The 18,727-nt window shown below is 43.3% G+C and overlaps 1 protein-coding gene across 8 annotated transcripts in view; it reads right to left on the bottom strand.

Annotated features, from left to right (window-relative positions):
* Positions 1 to 18,727, bottom strand: part of AGAP1 (ArfGAP with GTPase domain, ankyrin repeat and PH domain 1) — a 307,085-nt gene that overhangs the window by 160,814 nt on the left and 127,544 nt on the right. For 2 of the 8 annotated variants that reach the window (XM_075283911.1, XM_075283912.1), the window contains exon 1: positions 6,246 to 7,481. The exons of 4 other annotated variants lie outside the window; for them this stretch is intronic. In XM_075283911.1, coding sequence (XP_075140012.1) covers positions 6,246 to 7,290 — 1,045 coding nt within the window. In that variant the 5' untranslated portion in view covers positions 7,291 to 7,481. Of the gene's footprint in view, positions 1 to 6,245; positions 7,482 to 18,727 lie in introns of those variants that run through there. 2 more of the 8 variants (XM_075283913.1, XM_075283914.1) reach the window with 1 other exon arrangement.

Here is an 18,727-nt window from a genome sequence, read left to right as displayed (position 1 = left end):
CGACTAGGCTCATTCATTTGGGCCTAATCTGGAGCGGAGTGCGCGATTGGATGCCAGTGCACTGCACCGACATCCAGTCACAGCTACCCGTATTTTGGACTGGAACCTGACACGGCCTCCGCCTCACGTTCCAGTCCATAAAACCCCGTGTAAACTTACCCTAACAAAGGAACAGCACAAAGCAGAGTCCCAATGCTAGATTCACACTAGTGTTCCGGTTTCTGTCCTTCAGAACCCAAAAGACGGAAATCCTGTGCACTTAAAAAGCCTGCACTTCATTATAATGGGGTTCCCCCAGTTTCTGCCGATTTTATATTGAATCTGACAGAGAGAAACCTCCTTCTTGCAGGACTTTTCCCTCCACCGATCTTTACTGGATTCTGCGTCGAAGTCTTCTATGGAGACTCCAATGCTAGAGTGAATCCAGTCTTAGAAAAGAAACCCCAACATTGTATTTTATGAGAAATGTAAAATCTACTATTAACAGACAAGGTGAGAGAGGTGGCAGGTTCTCTAAGTATTTGCAATCATATGTATCACATATAGTTTGTCTTATGGATAGTAAACCCAGGTAATGTCTGTGGTCATTTCCATAAGAGACTAGAGACAACTCTGAGAATGTGGTCCCAAACCCCTTGACAATTTTGCAAGATGCACTGCAGACTGTATTGCCTCCACCTAAGCAAGATTTCTTATACTCAAGCTAGTTTGAAGATAACAAAGCTTAGGTCACGTGGAATTGTTAACAAGGGTCAAATGGCCAAACAGTCAGAAAAGCCATGAGACAGAAGGAAGTAATTGTTAAAGTTTGCCACATGACAGGCAAAGTAATCTCCTTGCCTGGTATTCTAGTGTGGGGCACGACTTCAGAATTTGAGTGATGCTCATTTTTCGCATATCTGCTAGTGAGCGTCAAGAAGACAATAAACATTTCCTTACACACCATCAGTGAGGTTTCAAGGAATTCCATAAGCAACCAGAGCTGACATAATTAATCCCAGGCCGGCTGAAATCCACAAGATTCCCAGGGCTGTCACATCTCAGCACAGCTTTACATGTACTGTCACGCCAAATCAGCACCTAATCTTCCAAGGTTGTTCCCTGCCTTTATATTAAAAACATCTCGACTTACTTTTCATAAAAAAGCCTCAGCGAGTGTTGAAGGTTTAGTCTGTGCTACAAGGAACTGAAATGCAAAGACTGCACAATATGACAATGCCTGGAGAACTACAGGGAGATTCTACGCTATCCTGGCGAACAGCGGGAACTCTGACTGTAGTTGAGCTAGAAGAATCAGCTGGGCAAGACGCGTCAGGGGTTGGAGTCCTTCACAAAGATTGAAAGTTTTACAAAACCGCATTGACATGCAGCAGATCACACCTGTGTTTGGGAGGTCACTGCCTTTATGTAAATCTTTGCATTATTTTACTTTCTGGCTTTGCTTCAGATTTTACTACTTGACTGTAAAGTGAGAAATTTGCAACTAAATCCAGATATTTAAAAAAAAAAAAAAAGAATGAAAATTCAGTCCTTTTACTTTGATATGAGCATTTCCATGTGAATAGGATCAAGAGGCTCCCAGCACTCCTAAGAACACTTCTTATTCCTTCTAAGAGGGTAGCAGAACTTCCTTTGGCGTTTGTCAGAAACTATTTTTCTTTCTGGGAAAGGAAGAATTGATAAAAGTAATGATTTGTATCGCTAAGGGTGGTCTCATAGTCCCCTCCATATATCTCTGACCTAATCTCCCGCTACCTGCCCACACGTCACCTCAGATCCTCCAAAGACCTCCTACTCCGCTCTGCTCTCATCCACTCCTCACACAACCGTCTCCAAGATTTCTCCCGTGCATCCCCCATACTCTGGAACTCCCTACCAAGACACATAAGACTGACCCCCACAATCACAGGCTTCGAGAAGGCCCTGAAGACTCACCTATTCAGGAAGGTCTACAACCTCCAATAACACTATCACCACACCACCATCTGAACTTTCTCCCCCCTCTCCTTCTGTCTCTACCCCCCTTCCCTTATAGATTGTAAGCCCTCGCGGGCAGGGCGCTCTACCCCACTGTGCCAGTCGGTCATTGTTAGTATTATATCTACCTGTATATTCTGTGTACTGTATGTAACCCCCAAATGTAAAGCACCATGGAATTACTGGTGCTATATAAATAAGTAATAATAATAATAATAATAATAATAATAATGCTGTATACCTTTGTATTGCTCCAAACCATCTAAAATAATAAATGAGACAACTTTCCAAATTAAAAATGAACTTGCCATAATTGGGGGATTTATTATAATACATGTGCACTGAGGGTGCTGGAGCCAGATGTGCCAGGATTATCAGGGGGCTCCGACCTCTTAATAATTCTGGTGCATCGCAGGAGGTCCCCCATGCCAGAAGTGAAATCTATGCCAGTCACAAGCTGCCATACATTTCAGGTATAAGTTACGGCAGTAAATCAGTCGGGCTGAAGTGTCAGAGAGTGTCAAGCACTTGGCAGTGGTTCACCTTTGCAGCATTTTTTGGTGCAAACAGCTACAAAACTGGTGTGTATAAAACTCCTATACAAACCTGTGAAAACCATAGTTATGGAGTATGACCAAATCCTATTTGTCCTATTCGTCTGATCATGCTGTTATGTGTTGTCGCCTTCTATCATCCCCTCTGGCTACCTGGAGCTATGCAAGGAGACCAGCAAAGAAGACTAAACATCTCACAAGGCCGGAATAACCAGAACCTCAGATACTTCTATCACGCTATTCATTGTATTTTAGATACAGTGAAGCAATGAAATAATGGTTGTACAGGTTGACATATCATTAAAGAGATTTGGGCTTTTGGCTACTTTGATTCAGTAATTTCCTTGGGTGAATATGAAATATATTTTTACAAATATTTCGCTTTAGACAAATTAAAGTACTGCAGGGAGATCATATATAGTAGTAATGTCCATTTGGCCTAGACCAAGCCCATATGTATGTCTGTGGTTATTTTAAGGTCCATACTAACTGTGTCCCTTACTATTGTGCCAGAGAGGTCAATAGAATTCACATATATACTACGGTAACAGCATGCACTGTGCGCTTATATAAAACATCTGCAACATTAAACGTCCCTGGATATGGACAACTTCAAAGGCTTCTGTTTTACTTGCCATATGAACAGGTGCTGCACATATTGGATTATTTTTGCTTCTGTCTATGTTACTCGGTATGCACTAACAAAGTCTGACTAGGCTAAAGGGGTCCTAATATTGTCCTTTCACCTATACAGGGTCCTGTGGGATGTAGGACAGATGTAAGTACCTATATAGAGGTTATAGTGATGCAGAAGATAACACCTCTGCATACGACCTACATAGGCAAGATCAAGCGTAAGAACCCTTCGACTGTGATTATAGCAGGTACCCAATAGATATTATTGACCAAACTGTTAACTCCTTATTACACCATAAAAAAGTATGTGTCAAAAACCTATAATACATTTTTTAATACAGCTACAATTTAAAAAAAAAAACTGATCGGTACTGGCAAGTTTTTAACTTCCAGCTAAAGCCGGGTATAACTATTAGATGTGTAGTGGTTAAACCCCTCGCAGGGTGCTGGAAGTCTGTGTCTGCTGTGTAACATCACCCACTCTGCTCTGCTCCGATGGCAGGTCTATAGAGAAGAGCGGAGTCAGTCATGTGACTAAGAGTTGGAGCGACAATAGGGGAGAGAGGAAATGTCCTGATAACCCCTTTATGATGACAGGATCAACACCAAGCCCTCAAAATAAGTTCTATAAAAGGTTTCCCACTGCAATTGTTACGAAACATTGTGAACTCGCCAGGCTTTATGGACAGGCTCAGGCTCCAGACTCTAGAAAGGGATTACTATAGATAAACATTAATTGCGCCAAAAGTGAATCTGAAAATTTTAAAAAAGTCACTACTAGAAAAGATACCATGACACTCCGAAAGTAAAGTACAAATGAAAAGCACATTTTGATGCAAAATCTAATAATAAAATAATAATTAGTCCCATATTAGTCTCTAAATATAACTAGTTTACAGCATGAACATTGTACGCCCAGATGACGGATCCTTTCATCCTGATACAATACAGACATGTAACACTGAAGAGCTGACATGAACTGACCAGGTGGTGACATCACAGGACCAGTTTTATTACTGCAGATCAAAAAATGAACACTAGTGAAGATGACCCAGTAATCCTCATTACAACGAAACTGCAGCTCTCTATGCTGAGGGCATATGATCATTGTTACAAATGTAGCAAATCCCCAAAAAGATCTTCATCCACAGTCTAAACGTAAAAATCTGCACCATACACAAATCACCAAAACACATAGATGACAACTAACCACAACCTGCAGAAACAAAAACTGCTGTCACATGTCCAATGGCATGAAAGAGAAGCCATAACATACAAGGAAATGTCAAATCCCTATTCTCCAAATGTCATTGTGCGCTGTCATTCAATGACATTAGTGACACAAAGGTTACACAATACAATTGATTGGGTAACCTGGAGTTGACAATGTGCCTGCTGTGAAACACCCATCAGAAGGCATAAACAACAGTCTACTGCTTTGATACAGTGATTACCTGTAATGTAACTTTCTAGCAGAGCTTACGTCCATGTAGCAGTCTCTCCTTAATAAGAGACATCACCCCTTCTGACCTATACCTCTAGGTCAGAGACTGCCAATACAACCAGAAATAGCTCCCAGTGCTAACTTTTTAAGGTTCTTTGAAAATTCTTGTTGCCAAGTAGAAAGTCAGTTGACCCCTGGAGCGACCAAACTGGCCCCTAAAAATCGTAGTGTTTACATATTTCAGGTTTTATACAGATTAAAGTGGGCACTCCTATACAATGCTGACAGCCTTACCTGTAAGAATGTATACAGAGACAGCTATAAATCATGAAGGAGGAACCATCCAGTGGACTCAGATTTAAAGGGATTTTCCAGGACCATGATATTGATACCTAGGATAGGTCCTCAAAATCAGATGAGCGGGATTAAACTTTTGACACTCCCACCGAACAGCTGATTGAAGAGGCCACAAAGTTCTGTGGCCTCCTCACTGAATGCCAAGTACAGTGCAGTACATTGTATTACAGGTGTTATTGGTATTACCCATTCATTTCAATGAGCAAGGTCATTTGACCACCAGACTTGATGTCAAGTGGAAGCAGAGCTGGCTGGTACGCCATGGCCTCTCCAAACTGATGACTAGCAGATGTGCCAGGTGTTGGCCCCCACCGACCCTAAGGATAGGTCATCAACATCACTGTCCTGCAACAATCCCTTTAAATACATAGATAAAGAACTATACAGTACTGGATTTTTTCTAAAACAATTCTGTCTCAATTTACTCCTGCTCTATAACATACCACCTTAAGATTGGACTGTATTGTTAATGTGACGGGTAAAGCAAGTCTTCTTCCCAAAACTTGACCAGGTCATGAAACCCAATCCATCGCCTTGTATTGTCACTACACATGCTGGAAGTTCAGACATGTGCTCTCTTGTATGCCTCTTATTCAAATAGCCACAGCAATAGCAAACAAAACCTGCACATACAGACCCCCATCGCCCTGAATCCATCACCTGTCAGACAGCACTTCCTGCGCTGCTGAGTAATACAAGGCACCTGGGCACATGGAGGTTGTGTGCAATGCCATCTATACAGCTCTTCTGCTTATGGACACTTTGCACCAGATAAACATTAGGCCACATGGAGCAATGTGTTGCTCTATTGTGTCCCACAGTTTGCACCATTTTTTTTTGCAATTCCTACTAACAAACTGAAACCTTGTGTCCTACTCTTTGATGTATTAATCAAAAAGACAAATGTCTTACATCAGAAACAAACATAAGCCAACTCATTTCCCAATGGCTTGTGCCAAGTGCTATGTGACACTTCAAGGACTGTGGTTCACAGACTAAGGGTCTGGGTGCTATCAGTGTCTACAATGGACAGCACCTGGCCCCATAGAAGGAAATGATACAAGTCGTAGACTCAGCAGACCACTGGTGACAATTGTCTCCTCCATTGACATACAGACCTCCACATGGATGAAGAGTTGTCTGTTTCGGACAATCTTTCATACATTCTGTGAACCTAAACAAAAAGACATGGTACTAATACAGGTGCCCCCATGGAGCACTGCTTTATACACCCAAAGCAACCACACAGTATGGTTCATGGAGATAAAAGAAGTCACCTTTATAAGGGGATCCATTGACGCTCTCAGAGCTGGACTGGACATTATCCACTGCTGCAGGCCTTTTTAAGCTGCTGAAGTAGCCCCTTGACCTAGAGTGACCAGCCCTGGGTGAACGACCCCCAGGACTAGTGAACGACACAGGAGTACCATCCTTCCTGGAGAAGATGCCACTGAAGAACCTGAGTAGCCTCTTCTCCTGGCCTCTCCTGTCCATTTCCATCTGCTCGGAGAGCTTGTGCAGGTCACTATTATCCAGAGTCCTGTTCTTGCTCTTGCTCCTCTCCCATCTCTCCAGGTCAGACAGTGGGTCAGTTTTGTTTAAGACTTCGCCCACATCTAAGGTGTTCCTCTTGTCGGTGGGGCATGGGTCAGTGCTGGGCACCGGGCACACCACCACCTCCCTGGCCTCCTCTAGCCTCTGCTGAGTGAGGCAGCTGGAGCTGCTGTGGTGCTTCTCCCTGGTCAGGCTCCTGATCCTCAGCATTTCTCCATTCCAGTGTCTGAAGCTGAAGCTTCTCCTCAGCAGGCTGGGGTGTCTCCTATCCCAGGCCCCCTCTGCTCCTGCCTTAGCCCAGTCCCCAGTTTTAGAGTTGGCTGGTGCAGCTGGAGAGGCCTCCTCCGCAGGAGCCGTCTGTGGCACATTGTAATCCTGAGGGGCCCTGGGGGGCCCCCGGGCAGCATCAGTTGGTGTGCTCCCTGCACTCTGGTCCCCTGGAGCCTCCGGTACAGGAGATACCCGGCTGTCCAGTGCAGCATCCCCGGGGCTCAGGCTTTTGTCCTTCTTCACAATTGATGCCCGGGTGACCCGCAGTCGTCCTAGCTCCAGCTGCCCGGTGCTGCGGGTCCTGAAATTCCTGAGTCCCTGATGCGGCGGGGGGAAGGTGTCCTGCTCCTCTCCCCCTTCCTCCTCCTCCGGGCACCTCTCCAGCCGAGTCTCCTCCAGCTGCTCCTTCTTCACCAGAGTCAGAGAGATCCGATACACCGTCTTCCTTTGCGGGGTGCCCCGCTCCATCTGGGGGGGCGCAGGGTCTAATAAATACATGACCGCTTAGAGGAGAGCGCCCCCCACCGCGGGGGCACTGTAGCGCAGACCTGTGATCCGCAGAACACTGGGGGGTGCCGGGGTGCCTCACCCCCTCCTCACCCCGCTTCTCGCCGCCCCACGCTGCCGGCTGGACCCCGGTAGGGGCAGCTCTGAGGGGAACGACATGAGGGGAGCGGGAGAGCAACGAGCAGAGCCCGCAGGAAACTGACAGAGAGCGAGGTGCAGACACCCGGAGCCTGCGAATAGGAGGGCACAGGGGAGGGGAGACGGGAGGGGGAGCGGCGAGAGCTGGAGGAGGGAGGAGGAGGAGAGGCCGGAGCTACAGCACAGACAGCAGCAGCAGCCTCTGCACATCCATAGCACACAACACTCTACACTACAGGGATACAGGCAGCACAATGGGGGCCACACTGCAACCAATCACAGCACGCCTTTCATTATCTAACCTGCAGTCAAACACATAAAAGCCGGGCTAGGATTGGCTGCTATGGGCAATGGCTGCCTCCTCCATACAGAATTCCCAGGGGCTCCTTCTATCCCCTTTATGCCCTGTCATGTTCTCCATATAGTCCTAGCACTTACAATGTTTGAAGTGTCTAATGACCATGTTCACACTGCTGTCATTTCTTCTCAGTCAGAAGAGCGCTATGCATCTAGGAAAAGACAATGGACTCTAAATAATGGCTTCATTGGAAATGTATTTGTTACAGTTCCTGTAAAATTGGAATCTTTGATGTCAGTGTGAACAGAGCCTAATAATTCTAATAACGTCCCATAAACTAATAAAAAAATATACACCTGTAAATATAGGTCTATGCTCGCCCCTGTCAATATTGTAAAAAATTCCAGTGCTGAAGCTGAGTGACAATCCGCATGGTGTCATTATAGTTCTCCTAGGGGGAGGTAGGATTCGTAGGCTTCTAAAGTAGAGCTGTACTGCAACTGTAATCTTCATTTATGGAATATCTAACTACAACTGCGAGCAGACAGGGATCCCTAAAATCATAGATGACTAGGATACAAGGAGTCAAGGTCTCCAGACCAGATTCTGTCAGGGAAGTGCAAGCAACATACAGTCTGGATTTTTCAGCCCATATTTGCCCCTGTCCATGAGGCCTAAATTCTCTTTCTAGTCCTTGTTTCGGTTTACCACTACTGTTTAAGTACAATACAGTGTGAAAGTGGTCAAATTTGGTCCCGAGTTGTGGCTTTTTTTGTTGCAGATTTTGCGGCAGTCTTTTTGAGCCAAAGCCAGGGTAGATTGAACAGAAGATAGAAATATAAGTAGTTTCTATATGTTACCCATTCCTTTTGTGGTCATTCTTGGCTTTGGCTCAAAAAACTGCAGTAAAATCTGCAACAAAAAAGCTGCGATTCCGCAACGTGGGGCCTCAGCCTACAGGTGAATGGACAAAGGAGGTTATGTGCACAACAAATCTGAAGATACATATTGAGGGAATCTATCAAACCCGATATGATATTGTGGCCCACATTTAGCAGAAGGTCCTTTCTTGAACCACAACACCTGTTGTATACTCTGCTCAGACATGGGCAGCGCAGGCTGTGGCAGGGAACTGACTATTTCATTATAAGCTCATGCCAGTTTTCTGCTGTGAGTTACTGAAATCAGTTCCTAACTGGCATAGACTCCTACATCATCATTACATCCCATGAAGTAGATCTGGGTTGTGAGTTGTGAATGATAAAATCTGCATTCGATTTGGGCTGTGGTTGTGTGACGTAAAGATACAAGTCAGGTAAGAAAAAATGTGTGCAAGTTGCCTGCAAAATGAAGATGCAACATTAATTTGGGGTGCAATTTAGTTGCAAGATGTATCATTTAGGATTTGGAACACCAAACAGAAATTCTCTAAAAAGCGCTAACATGTTACAAATGAGTTGCAGTGAAAAGCGACCACATTCCCACATCTTAAATGTGATGCCGTGGCCCTGAGATCTTTGTGTTGGACAACCAAAGTTGCTGCGTAGCTCTAGTCTAAATGAGAAGTCTGCATAGTTACATAGCATTAACCATAGACACATGTTCTAATGAAGAATCCATGATAATTGGTATAAAAGAGAACATGAACCTGTGTTATAACCTATCTATCCTAGAGACAAGTGTCCTGAGCTCATTTCATCTGTAATGGCAGAATCTTCAAGTCTATGCCCAGCCTCAGAACCAATACACAACTTGCAAATCCTCCCTTCAGCCTAGGCCAAGTCAACAACTCTCTATCTAGGGATTTCTTATTTACATCCTTCGACTTCAGCTGAAGCAATACACAGGAGGACTGAGACAAATATAACCATTACACAAGTCATAGTAATCACGACATGCCATCCTGGAGCAGTATACAGATGTAAACATTTCCCTATGCATCGTATGTGATGCACTTGATTCTAGAACTGCAGGAGTTAACCAACCAATCATTGCAAGTGTGACATCCCCCTGACATTAGGGAGGTAGCCTGGCCTCTTCACAATGATCTGCCACAATAAATTAGCTGCCACACTGCCCATTACGCTGTCTGCAAGAAGGGAATACACTAAGTGCACCTGAGCCCCCTACCTTCCAACACCCTTCTATGTAAACATTAACTTAGCGAACCCTCCCCCTAATAGGCAGCATGATACGACCCCCTTCTATAACATACTGGAGATCATATCCCATAAAGCATTTCTGGAAAGATCTGACCTTACCAGTCCTTTTTAAGGAACAATACTTCACAAGACATTTAATGTGCCTCAGTATAAAATTGGAGGAGCAGTATGAGGTCAGAGATTTCCATAATCTCCATATAACAGATTCACAATACGGTTGCGTTTATCAGAAAACCTAGGCATCTAAAAGGGTACCAACGTTTTCTGGGTCTTCTGTGTTTGGCTGAATATTCACACTGTCGTTTGAGGCTTCCATGTTGCAGAATGCAGTGGTTTCCCCTGCAACGTTTTACAGTCCCATCAAAGTGAATGAGATTCTCATTAATCTTATCCACACATTATGGGAAAATAAGAGCGGCGTTTTCTAAAACGTAATAAATACGTAGCGTGTCCATTTTAGCTGTGGAAATTTAAGAGTTTTTCCTACAAATTTAATAAAAACGCAGAGATAAATTAAGCAAAACACAATAAAAAAAATGCTTAAAAAATGGAATGGGTTTTCACTGCGATTTTTCCCGCAACATGTGGGGCCTTAGCAATAATGCTTCTTCTTTTCTTTTTAATCTCAACTAGCACAAAATTAAGGCAAAATGCCTTTGTTTAGGCAAAATCGTTATACATTATAAAAAAGTTATACTGCAATTCCATGGTTATTACTGCAAAAAAAGCTCCCAAACTACAGTGTGAAAACTCAGCCTAAATAAACTAAACCTTCTGAAGACAATATAATCCAGAACAGACGCCATTTCTTTACTCATCTGGATCACTCCTCATAAACATGGCAACATATATATAAGATACTGATTGACTGCAATGCCGATCCCACGCCATACACATGCAGTTTTACCTGACCATAGTTAAATATTTTCCAACCCAGCCAGTCACAATTTTGATGTTGGGCCATCACAAGTCATTGTTCTTTGGCCAAAACTGTCTACTTCTACCAACTATTATGACATGTACATATATAGGCCACTTAATACAGACAAACAGAAAGGATCAACAAGTAAGGCCTCGTTCACATCTGCGTTGGTATTCCATCTGGGGGAGTCCACATGGGGACCCACTGAACGGAATACCGAACACAACTGCAAGCGGTGTGCCAGAGAAAGCACACGGACCCCATAGACTATAATGGGGTCCATGTGCTTGCCGTGAGACCTCCGCAGGGATCATGCGGACAGGAAAGTAGTTCACAATCTACTTTTCTGTCCGCATGATTAGAGCGGGCAGCACATGGCCAGTACACGGACCCCATTATAGTCTATGCAGTCTGTGTGCTTTCACTGCACAGCGCTTGCAGTTGCATTCGGTATTCCATTATGGGGGTCCCCATGCAGACTCTCCGAAGGGAATACTGAACGCAGATGTGAACAAAGGGTAAGGCCCGGTTCAGATCTGCGCATGGGTTTCCGTTCAGTGAGTCTGCTTGGGGACAGAACAGAAACGGTAACCTAATCTGCATTAAAAAAAATGGTTACTTTAGGAAACCCTGGGAGCCCATATAATGGGGTCCATGTGGTTTCTGCACAAAAAATGCGGAGAGAAAAGTGCTGCTTGTAGCCTAAGGGTGCATTCACATGGATTTCCGTGCTTCTTGTCCATTTTACACGTGTAAAAATACACATGTAAAATGTAGTTAGCCATTGAGTTCAATGGCTTTTTTTTTAACACGCGTCTTTATATGAAAAAAACCCATTGAACTCAATGGTTTACTACATTTTACACGTGTATTTTTACACGTGTAAAATGTAGCAAAATGCGCAGAGCATAACTCCATGTGAAGGCATTCTAAGTCTTATGTTCTAGGCTTGTACACAGGGCCATAAGGATTTTCCAGAAATTGGTAGAATAAACAGACAGAGCTGCAAAAACAGACAGTTTTAGGACCTATATTTCTATCCTATGGCCACCACACGGATCAATAAAATTGGACCAAAGAAATTCATGGGTCTGTATGCCATCCATTATTACGGAGCTATAGTAATGGCTAGCACTTGGGGCCTGATATAGATGGGATATGTGGAACAAACAGCTGTCTCCTCATCTTTACTATATAAAGGCCTGTCATTCACATACCCGTATAATGACTTGACTGGCTGCATATTAATATAAGATATACGATTGAGTCTAATAACTTTCTTTACACCCCAGTATTCACATAGCTCTCTTAAACCATCATTACATAAAAGGACCAGAATTAGCCTTTACCCCACTCGAAAAACAAACCAATACCCAGAAATCCCCAATCTACTTACTAAACATCTGTTCACTTCTGCACTGTACACAGCATTGCCGTACAAATGCTGCAGTTATTTATTATGGTGTCAGCCTGTAAGCACAGGAAGGTAGCAGGCGCTGCACAGCTCAGGGCCCGCTACAGCTACACCAAAGCCCAGCTCATTGCATTACACTATGCAGTAATCCTGGTTCAGTTCGTGGTTGGATCTAAATCCCATATTTCATACGGCGTTGTGCTGGCTTACAAAATAAACACATGCAGGAAAGAAAACAAAGCTGCTTTTAATGAATGCAGCCAAGACATGCCGCCTGGCTAGAGTCATGCCCGAGCAGGAGAGCGTTTTATGTTAAATATGGAAAATCTGCTTAGGAGTAGAATGGTCCAAGTGGCAGCACAGTAGGGTCAGGCAGTACGTAAACAAAGGGTTAATGACGGGATGGCAACTAAATCTGATTATAAGGAAGCGTCGTCTGTGATCTAGAAGGGACGAGCGCTCGTGATGGTCCTGTATCCAGTCATTTGGCATGGTTGTTCTGTCACACTTGTCTCAAGACACAAGAATACATACACATATATAGAATATGTATGTCAGGACCAAGAACCGCTCATGTCATTCCCCTTGTGTCTGAGCCTCTCTTGGCAGCACATGCAAACCCACAGACCCCATGGAAGGTAATTGGGTCCATAGAGGGCTCTTGGGATGGATCTGGCAGAATGTCATGGCTTCTCTTATTAACAGAGATGATTGTATATTCATGTATATTATTATACTAATATATTTATTGTGATGAATGATAAGTGAGCAGGAGATCATTCTGCCCACTTTACTTGCCAGTCTGTAGTGGGAGAGCAGCTGATACTAAACCATGGGCTCTGTGGGGGCCCTAATGGTCCCTATGACAGGTAAAATATACCATTATTCTAAATGGCACAAGATGGGTGGGGGCCCTGTTACCGATTTTGCATTAGGGCCCAGGAGCTTCAAGTTACAGCTCATTTCAGCTAGGGATCGGTTCAGCTGACATGGCTTATCAACTCCTTTGTCCTATTGCACACAGAGTTGAGTGGATGAGGCTTCTGCTGCAGCCAGTTGTCTTAGGCCTAGTTCACATCTGCATTTGGTATAATGGGGTCCATGTGTTTTCCACATGAATAATGCGGAGAGATAAATACTTCTTGCAGCACTTTTCTCTCCGCATGCTCCGTGCGGACACCGCACATAAAATACACGCACCCCATTATAGCCTATGGGGTCTGTGTGGTTTCATTGCTCAACGCTCTTTAATGTGTTTGGTATACCGTTTGGGGGGTCACCAAGTGGACTCCCCGAATGGAATACCGAACGCAGATTTGAACCACGGCAGAGTTCGGGTTGGGAAACAGAGGCCATGTATGAGACAGCTTTACAGGCCCAATCCTAGTTCAACTCAACTGAGCTGACAATATGAGATTGTTTAGCTGAGTTGCATTTGGTCCAGGCAATTCAATCAATTCAAGGAACTTGGACAGGAGACACCAGCCTTAAGCTGAGGCCACACATTGCAAAAAAACTGCAGCAGAACTGCAGCAGACAAAAAAAAACAAAAAACGCTGCATTTTATAGTCCCAGGAAAGCAAATGACATTTCCTTTAATCTCATTCAAAAACTGCAGAAAAAATAAAGCAGTGAAAGATCTGAATTAGGCTGAGGCCCCACGTTGCAGAAATGCAGCTTTTTTTGTTGCAGATTTTGCTGTGTTTTTTTGAGCCAAAGCCAGGAGTAGATTGAGCAGAAAGGAGAAGTATAAGAGCCTCCTTTATATTTCCCATTCCTTTGGTAGCTATTCTTGGCTTTGGTTAAAAAAAAACCGCAACAAATAAAGCCGCGTTTCCGCAACGTGGGGCCTTAAAGTAACATTAATTTTACAGAAACATTGCGTTTTCCTTATAGATTTATATGGGAGGGGGAGTGAAAAAGAAAAATGCAGTAGAAAAACAGAGAAAAACACAAGAGTTTTTTTTTCCCACGGGTTTCTTTAGCCTTAAAGTCAATCACAGGTCAGTGAGGAGGAAAAGGGGGTAACGGCTAACCTCCTGGATCACACCGAGAAGATTTTTTTTTTATATAATTTATCACTTTTAACTGTAATATTAGAAACAAAGGGTTAAGGCAGAGGAGCAGATGAAGGGATGAATTGCTAGAATAGTTTTGTGCTTTTTTTTTTGCTCTTTATTGTTGTTTTATATGGCAATTCTGTATGACTGGCTAAGGATAAATTCACACTACTGTCCAGGGTTTCCTTCCAACTTGTCGGCATTGTTTACGGCAGGAATAGCGCAATCTAAAGTCCTTTATAAACAAATACCCAAACCCCTTATGGAATCCACTTGTAGTGTGAATATAACATATTCCACAAATTAGTCACAAGTTCTGCTATGCGCGGAGGCCACAAGGTTACTAAGAAGAGAGTATATGAAAAAAAATTCCATAAAGCATCTTAAAAGAAACAATGTAACTAAAAGGTGACAGCTCCATGTGTCTCTGTAAAACGGGACGCCAGCCGTGATTGAATGGCATGGACAGCACACATAGCTCACGGCCTCATTCGTTCAATGAATAGGAGCCACGGATGCACAGCCACAAAACAGGAATAGAACCTGTCCTGAGTTTTGCGGCCTGGAATGTCGGCTCACGATCATGTGAATGAACTGAAATGAATGAGTGAGTGGAAAGACCTGGATAGCAAACTGACCTAGCACACATCTTAAAGATGTCTTCAGATGGAGCAGTTTTGAAAAAAAAAAAAAGCTTCCTAGACACCCAGTAACTCCGTATCTGTTGACCTTGCTCCATCTTCCACATTGCCATCTTGGCATGACTCCCATATCAAGAAGATACGTTTTTACTCTGAAGCAACATAAATCAGAGGGCAAAAGTGACTGATGCCAGAAACCAGCGCGCCCCTATCATATATCCGATTAAAGAGAGACAACAAAGACCAGAATGCAGGTCTAGAAGGAGGGAAAACATAGGGAGAAATCAAGGAACATGATTTACCAAAAAAAAACTTGCACTTGAATGTAGTGATGTGTCTGACTACAACCATCAAATACTCCTTTTGTTATGTGAATATATCAGGTTAATGCGATGACTACAGCCCGGTCTGTAAATGGGACACAATGTAGTTACCCCATTTTAGGAAATGAAAATGGTCAACAGTTCTGTGTGTTAACCATGTTGTAAATTTATGTAGACCTGAGAAAAGGATTCAATCCCATCCAGTGACAAGTCGTAGCACAGTAGTAGTGCACCAGGGTGTCCATTAAATGACCATGAGCTGATAAAATGCACTGAAAGTAAAGAAAGAATGACAGCAGGCGGAAATCTAAAAAGCTGTGGGGGATTGATACAGAAAATATATTGGAAAATTATACAATTTTTCACTATGAAAAGAATAATATTTATTTTCTGAAACTGAACAACTCCTTTAAAATAGCACATCAGGTACCAAAACTAACTGCACTTGTTTCTCGGGAATGGTGGGGGCTCGAGAGAAACTTCTAACTGTGCTGGAATCAGTAGAGCAGCGCCTATTGACAGATTCTTACAAACTGGAGGTGGTGAAAGGTCCACTTTAAGAAGGCGGAGGAAGGACACAAACTCTTCTGACAGTTACCACTGATGACTAGATCACTCCCGTCACACAGTTATAATGTAGAAGACAATTCCTTATTATTTACTAATATGCTACTTCCTTTACAGTGAAAAGCGCAGTCTTTGGGTGCCATATTGCAGATCTTTAATAAATCCAGGTGCATAATAGCCTAATATCGCAGTTTTCCCTTCTTAGCACAGTGCCAATCCAGTTTTGTCATGTATGACAGGCTGCTAAGAATACACTGCAGTCTATTCAATGAGGCTGTCTAGCAGACTGACCCTGACAACCAGTCGGTCTCAGATTACGGAGAGCTTCAGTAACTGGTACAGGAGAGGGATACTAAAGTTTGGAGGGACTTAAAAGAGGGTTTTTCATCTCCTCGGACATCAGCAGTATTATATACAGTTAAAAAGCTGACAGTGTACTGAATTCTGCAGACTGTCAGCTTTACTTATATGTGCCCGGGTGCTGGAGATTAGTTCCATTTGTTTTGGCACTGATTTCCCTCCACTGTCAGAAGCTTGGGCCTTATAGCTCAGCATCATTGCTGGGCTGTGATAAACACCCCCTTGATAGTACTCTTCCATAGCCAAGACTACTATTCAGGAAGGGGGTAAATGTAAGGCTCACCCTTGTGACAGTGGAGAAATATCAGCGCTGAAATTAACTGCACCTAGATACATACCGGCAAAGCTAGCAGCACACTGAATTCAGTACACTGCCAGGTTTCTAGCGGTATACAATACCATGGATCAAACTCCTCTTTAAAGAGGTAATCCCATCAAGACAACCTCTGTCCATATAACCTGTTAGGGCATATGGATATGGACATTACAGAGGGGGTTCTCCCCCTGGGGTCACATTTTTTTGTATTAGACAGAATGGATAGCCACTCTGCAGGAGTATCTAGCGCTCTGACTATGAGATGAACAAGTATTACAAGGTCAGACTTTCATCTGAATTGCTGGCATGTTATACTGCATTTTCCCTGCAGCAGATGCTGCAATGTTAGGCTGGCATTGGTTTCCCTCAGCAAAATCAGCTGCGTAATAGGAGTGCCAGAAGCATGGGCCGGAGAGATCAGCTGATCACCCTGGGGGCCACATTCTAAAAGGAGAGGTATCTGATTGGACAACCCCTTTAAATTATGAAGGTCTGTTTTACTTTAAAATAAATCTAAATAAACCAAATAGAAAAACTACTTAGGAGTTTCACGTCTCGGCATATACGGAGATCATGGTCAGCTTTTTCACGTTTACCTCTGGACATTTTCAAGCACTTTTTATGTTGGTTCTTTACATAAAACTGCTGAATAATCTTTCTTGAATGTCATGGACAAGATTTACAATCCTATACACCTGGGCCTGTCACTTCTTTGGGACTTCCTCAATAGAAGAGGTAGAAAGAAAGTTTTCAAGAAACAACTTCCCTCTATGGGTCATACGCTGCTATAATATGTTTACGAGAAGTTACTGTAATAGTGGAAGAGTCGGGACAAGTCTTGAAGACTGACGAAATTCCATATTATTCACATTACGTCATTACTTCTATAGGCCAAGTGATGAGACACAGCTATTCCTATATATAGATGAATGATTGTACCGCATACATCACTACACTATTACAAAGCATTCTTCCTTGAGACCTCTCATGAGGCGCTCGAATAGGATCGTAAGGAAATCTTTTCCAGTTTAGAGTTATTCACGTGTATAGATGTGAAAGAATTGTGACAAGATGTGTGTTTGTGCAGCGGTAGTTCATCACTATCACAATTCTGCACGTCATACTTCACAGTCCCAGGAGCGACATTTACACCAACAGCAAGATGGTTGCTTCTGGTGCAGAAAACATCAGAATATACAGACCGCTCGGACTGTTTACGGCAGATTTTGGACTCTGTTTCTGGATACTAGGCCAGCAGTTTACATTGACACTACAGAGCAATGAGATTGTTGTTGCACACTTGTCTTACATGGTGTCAGATGTCATATGCATATGTAAAGCCTCCCACATTAGATTCCTATTCTACATGTTCAACCCATGATCTAATATATGGGGGGCTGCCAGATACCCTAAGGCCACTTTTCAATGTGATGCACCATGTTTGATTTTCATAGCATGCAAAGCAGAAAATTCATCTTAACAGGGTGATCTGTGGTTACAACTACCAGTTACAATAGCTTGGAAGTATTTTAGAAAGAAGCTTCTGTCTTGATCACACATGTGCACCATTTTGTTGTGTACATACAGAACTACCCTGTATAAGAAACTGAGTACTTCTGTACTTACATTGCTTTACTAATCCTGTTCTGGTCCATAGTTGCTGGAGCTGCATTTACAAGTCTCTAGGCTTCACACCTAAAATCTCAGTGTTTGTACACATTCCCATAGGGGGTTGTCCATTTTTGAATGATTCTGAAGTCTTCCTTCTTTCTTCCTGTGTTCCTTAGCTGCTATAGACTCCTAGTATATCTTCTCTTCTCAGTATATGGGTGTCTACTTCCGTAATATATTACTGTGTATTATCCTGTATCTGTACTACTATGGGCTCGTTCACATCTGCGCCCGGTCTCCGTTCTGCAGGTTTCCATTTCCTGCACCAAACAGAGGCAGGAGACGGAAACCTGCAGGACTCTTTCAAACAAATTCATTTGATTGGGTTTGAAAGATGTCAGCGGTGAGCGTTTTATGCTCTCCGCCAAGAAACCGTTTTTTTTTTTAAATCGGACACAGAGTCGGAGATGCAGTACTCTGTGTCCGATTTTAAAAAACTGGTTTCGCGGCGGAGAGCATAAAACGCTCACCACCGCTCACGGCCGGACCCGCTCTGACAGCTTTCCGTCTTCTGCATGCAACCTGAAAACGGAGTACCGAACGCTGGTGTGAACCT

The sequence above is a fragment of the Leptodactylus fuscus genome, chromosome 8 (assembly GCF_031893055.1).
Source record: "Leptodactylus fuscus isolate aLepFus1 chromosome 8, aLepFus1.hap2, whole genome shotgun sequence".
NCBI lineage: Eukaryota > Metazoa > Chordata > Amphibia > Anura > Leptodactylidae > Leptodactylus > Leptodactylus fuscus.
Note: the sequence above shows the minus strand (reverse complement) of the source record. Positions and strands in the feature narration are given on the sequence as shown.